Raw genomic sequence first — 4,235 nt, forward strand, 5'->3', positions numbered from 1 at the left:
TTTGTTTGAGTCGTAGGAGTCTAATTAATTTAGTGTCTTTTATAGTTAGTCGAGTCGTTTAGTAGAGTCTTCTTAATTGTTTGTTCTCGGTTTTTGCAGTGGATGCCCATACGCGCTCGCAGGGACCGTCGCCGCTTCCGTTAGCACTCAAGTCTTCCTTCTCGTCTTCTACGTCCGAGGTACGTGCTTCTAGCTCTACTTCATTTTCACAGTCCACCCCAGCGTTCGATTTTACACCAAAGTCTTCACCCCACAATTCCCCACCACCCACCCGCCCACCTAGTCCACCACCCGTAGCTCACATGGCCCGTAGGACAGTTTACGACCAGGCTACCACCGGCTTCGCCGGTGGTAATTCCATCATCACCCTTCCAGAGATCCCGAACGATCGGTCTTGGCAGATTCCATCCTACATTATGAACGCCATCACCAATTCCTGCCAGTTCCATGGTCGTGACGACGAAGATGCCCCCGCGCATATCAATCGCATCACTCGTCTCTGCAGCACCTTCTCCATCGAGGGTGTCAATCTTGATGCTAGGTATCTTCAGGTTTTTCCGTTCTCACTCGCTGGACGCGCAGCCGTCTGGTTCGATTCCCAGCCTACTGGCACTTTCACTACTTGGGCAGGCCTTCGCGATGCATTTTTAGCCAAGTATTTTCCGCCAGCCAAGGCGTCTCGCCTTCGTGACCAGATTCACTCATTTCGTATGGAGCCCGATGAGCCGTATCACTTAGCTTGGGAGCGTTTTCAGACCCTGATTACCCGTTGTTCTCAGCATGGTCTATCTGATTGGGCGTTAGTAGAGAAATTCTACAATGGTCTTACTCCTGAGATTAGAGCGTGCTTCGATACTTCAGCAGGAGGTCAGCTTATGGGAAAGAAGACGGTGGCGGAGTGCAATGATTTGTTTGAGAGTTTTGCCCACTCCGATATGGACTACAGTACTACCAGCAGGACTTCCATTCCTGTGCGTACCACCTCAGCCGGTCGAGGGGTAAACCAAGTTAGCTTGGATCCAACGGTAGCTGCTGTAGTTGAGACTTTGAGGCAGGAGTTTAGGCAGGAGTTGAGTGAGATAAAGAAGAAAGTCGATAGGTGTGAGGTTTGTCGAGGAGGGCATGATACTATAGATTGTCCTACGATCACTCTTGAGCAGGTAGAGTACATAGCCGGTCAATCTAGGGGTCCCACGAATCCGTTCAATAATTCTAATTCCAACTGGTGCGGTAGTGGTAATTCGAGTGGTTATCGTTCGTCTGGAAATCCTCCTGGATTTCCATCTAGTCAGTATCAGAGTAGAGGGCCCGGTATTTACACGAATTCTGGTTCAGGGCAGTTTAGTGGGTCAGGTTTGAGTGGTCAGTTTTCGAGTGGAGGACCGACTCAGGAGAGTCAGGGTAGTGGGAAGGCTCCTGAGGTTAGTACGAACAGGTTGGAGGAGATGTTCGCCCAGATGATGACACAGACCACGACGTTCATGAAAAATCAGGAGCAGACTAACAAAAATAACGAGCTCCAGTTCAAGAATCAGCAGGCCGCCCTCCTCGATCTTCAGAGGACAGTAGGCGGGCTTGCTAAGCAGTTACAGGAGCACCCACCGGGTCAGTTTTCGGGAAACACTTTCCCGAATCCCGCGAATCAGTCAACGAAGGCGATTACGACCCGTAGTGGGAAGAGTTTGGGAGAGGTTATGAGAGAAAGAGAGGTTGAAGAAGTAGAGGAGGAGGTCGATGAGGAGATCGAGATGGAGGCTCCAGGCAAGGTGCACACGAGGCTAGCCCCAGCAAGTACCGCACACGCCGAGGAGTCGCCAGTAGAGCAGAGAGTGGAGAAGCAGCCGACGAAGGTTCGGCCGGCACCGGTGATTGATTATTCTCGCCTTCCGTTCCCCGCCCGTGCCAGGCAGCAGAAATATGCTCAGGAGTACGGGAAATTCCTCGAGATGTTTACTCAATTGAAGATCAATCTTCCGTTCATCGAGGCGCTTCAGTCTATGCCTAAGTACGCAAAATTCCTTAAAGATCTTTTGAAGCGTAAGGAGAGAATCGGTGAGCTTTCGAATATTCCATTGACAGGAGGTTGTTCCGCGGTAGTCTTGAATAAGCTACCAGAGAAGTTGACCGACCCTGGCACATTCACGATTCCATGTTTCTTTGGGGGAGCCGTTATCCCTGCTCACGCCTTAGCCGATTTAGGGGCCAGCATCAATCTGATGCCATTCTCGTTGTATGAGCGACTTGGTCTAGGAGAGCTTACACCCACGCGCATGTCATTGTCCTTGGCTGACCGATCAATCAAGTATCCTCGTGGGATAGTAGAGAATTTGTTGGTTAAGGTTGATAGGTTTGTGTTCCCAGTAGATTTTGTTGTGCTCGATATGGAGGCCGATGAGAGAGTTCCTATTATTCTGGGCCGTCCATTCCTTCGAACCGCAAAGGCGATCATCGACGTCTTTGACGGTAAGATTTCTCTTCGTGCGGGTGACGAGATTGTCACATTCGAGATTGATAGAGCGATGCAGCATCCTAGCGGTCGAGATGATGATATCGGACCGTGCCATTCCGTTTACTTTCTCAATTCATTCATATCTTGCGTCGAACGTGTCTCGAGTACATTAGTGGAGCTGATTTAGTAGGCGAGGGAGTTGTTGACGAGCATGATGAGGAGGAGGAGCAGTTGGATGAGAGTGGTGAGTTGAGTGCTGAGCCTTTAGAGCTCGATGCGATTAGTGATGAGAGTACTCCCGTAGAGATTCCACCGCCTTTTAGAACGTAAGGTTCTTCCTTCACATCTCGAGTACGCGTTTCTAGGAGAGAAATCGAATATGCCTGTCATCATTTCTTCAAAGTTGACAGAGGAGGAGAAGGCGAGGTTGATTGAGGTGCTTAGAGAGCACAGTGATGCGATTGCCTGGAGGCTATCCGATATCAAGGGCATCAGCCCTACTTTTTGCACGCATCGCATTCTGATGGAGGATGTTTTCAAGCCTGTAGTGCAGCCGCAGCGTCGCTTGAATCCGAATATGCAGGAGGTAGTGAAGAAGGAGGTGATGAATTTGCTGGAGTCTGGTTTGATCTATCCTATTTCTGATTCAGCTTGGGTGAGTCCTACGCAGGTCGTCCCGAAGAAAGGGGGGATGACGGTTGTTCTGAATTCGAAGAATGAGCTTATTCCGTCTCGTACTGTTACGGGTTGGCGTGTGTGCATTGACTATCGCAAGTTAAATGACGCCACTCGTAAAGATCATTTTCCGCTCCCATTCATTGATCAGATGCTTGAGCGTCTCGCGGGTCAGCAGTTCTATTGCTTTCTCGATGGGTTTTCGGGTTATTTCCAGATTCCTATTGCACCAGAGGATCAGGAGAAAACCACATTTACATGTGCATATGGCACATACGCGTACCGACGCATGCCATTTGGGTTATGTAACGCTCCTGCTACATTCCAGCATTGTATGATCGCGATCTTTCAGGATATGGTCGAGAGTTCGATGGAGGTGTTTATGGACGATTTGTCAGTGTATGGTAATTCTTTCCATCAGTGTTTAATGAATCTAGAGAAGATGTTGAAGAGATGTGTGGAGACGAAGCTGATGCTGAACTGGGAGAAGTGTCACTTCATGGTGACTGAGGGGATTGTGCTAGGGCACAAGATTTCACGAGCAGGTATTGAGGTTGATAGAGCGAAGATAGATACGATTAGCCAGCTCCCTCCGCCGACTAGTGTGAAGTCGGTTCGTAGTTTTCTCGGTCATGCGGGATTTTATAAGCGCTTTATCAAGGATTTTTCCAAAATCACTCGCCCCATGACACGATTGTTGGAGAAGGACGTTCCTTTCGTCTTTGACGAGGAGTGCCTTCGATCTTTTGAGTTTTTGAAGGAGAGGTTAGTGAGTGCACCGATCCTCGTGTCGCCTGATTGGAGCTTACCCTTCGAGCTGATGTGCGATACGAGTGACTACGCAGTTGGTGCGCTGTTAGGGCAGAGACGGGAGAAGCATTTTCACCCGATTTACTACGCGAGTAAGACGTTGAATGATGCCCAGGAGAATTACACCACCACAGAGAAGGAGTTGTTGGCAGTGGTGTTCGCGTTCGATAAATTCCGATCATATCTTGTTCTTTCGAAAACCATCGTGTTCACTGATCATTCTGCTCTGCGTTACTTGTTTCAGAAGAAGGACGCGAAGCCGCGTCTTATACGATGGATTCTGCTTCTTTCCTAGTTCGAT

General features: G+C 49.2%; 1 protein-coding gene across 1 annotated transcript; it reads left to right on the forward strand.

The window, feature by feature from the left end:
- Positions 1–302: 302 nt before the first annotated feature.
- LOC110900746 lies at positions 303–2,779 on the forward strand. The gene is made up of 3 exons (XM_022147616.1): positions 303–1,766; positions 1,965–2,557; positions 2,623–2,779. The coding sequence occupies exons 1-3, from the start codon at positions 303–305 to the stop codon at positions 2,777–2,779; spliced, it is 2,214 nt and encodes a 737-aa protein (XP_022003308.1).
- Positions 2,780–4,235: the final 1,456 nt, after the last annotated feature.

Source organism: Helianthus annuus, chromosome 2 (genome assembly GCF_002127325.2).
Source record: "Helianthus annuus cultivar XRQ/B chromosome 2, HanXRQr2.0-SUNRISE, whole genome shotgun sequence".
NCBI lineage: Eukaryota > Viridiplantae > Streptophyta > Magnoliopsida > Asterales > Asteraceae > Helianthus > Helianthus annuus.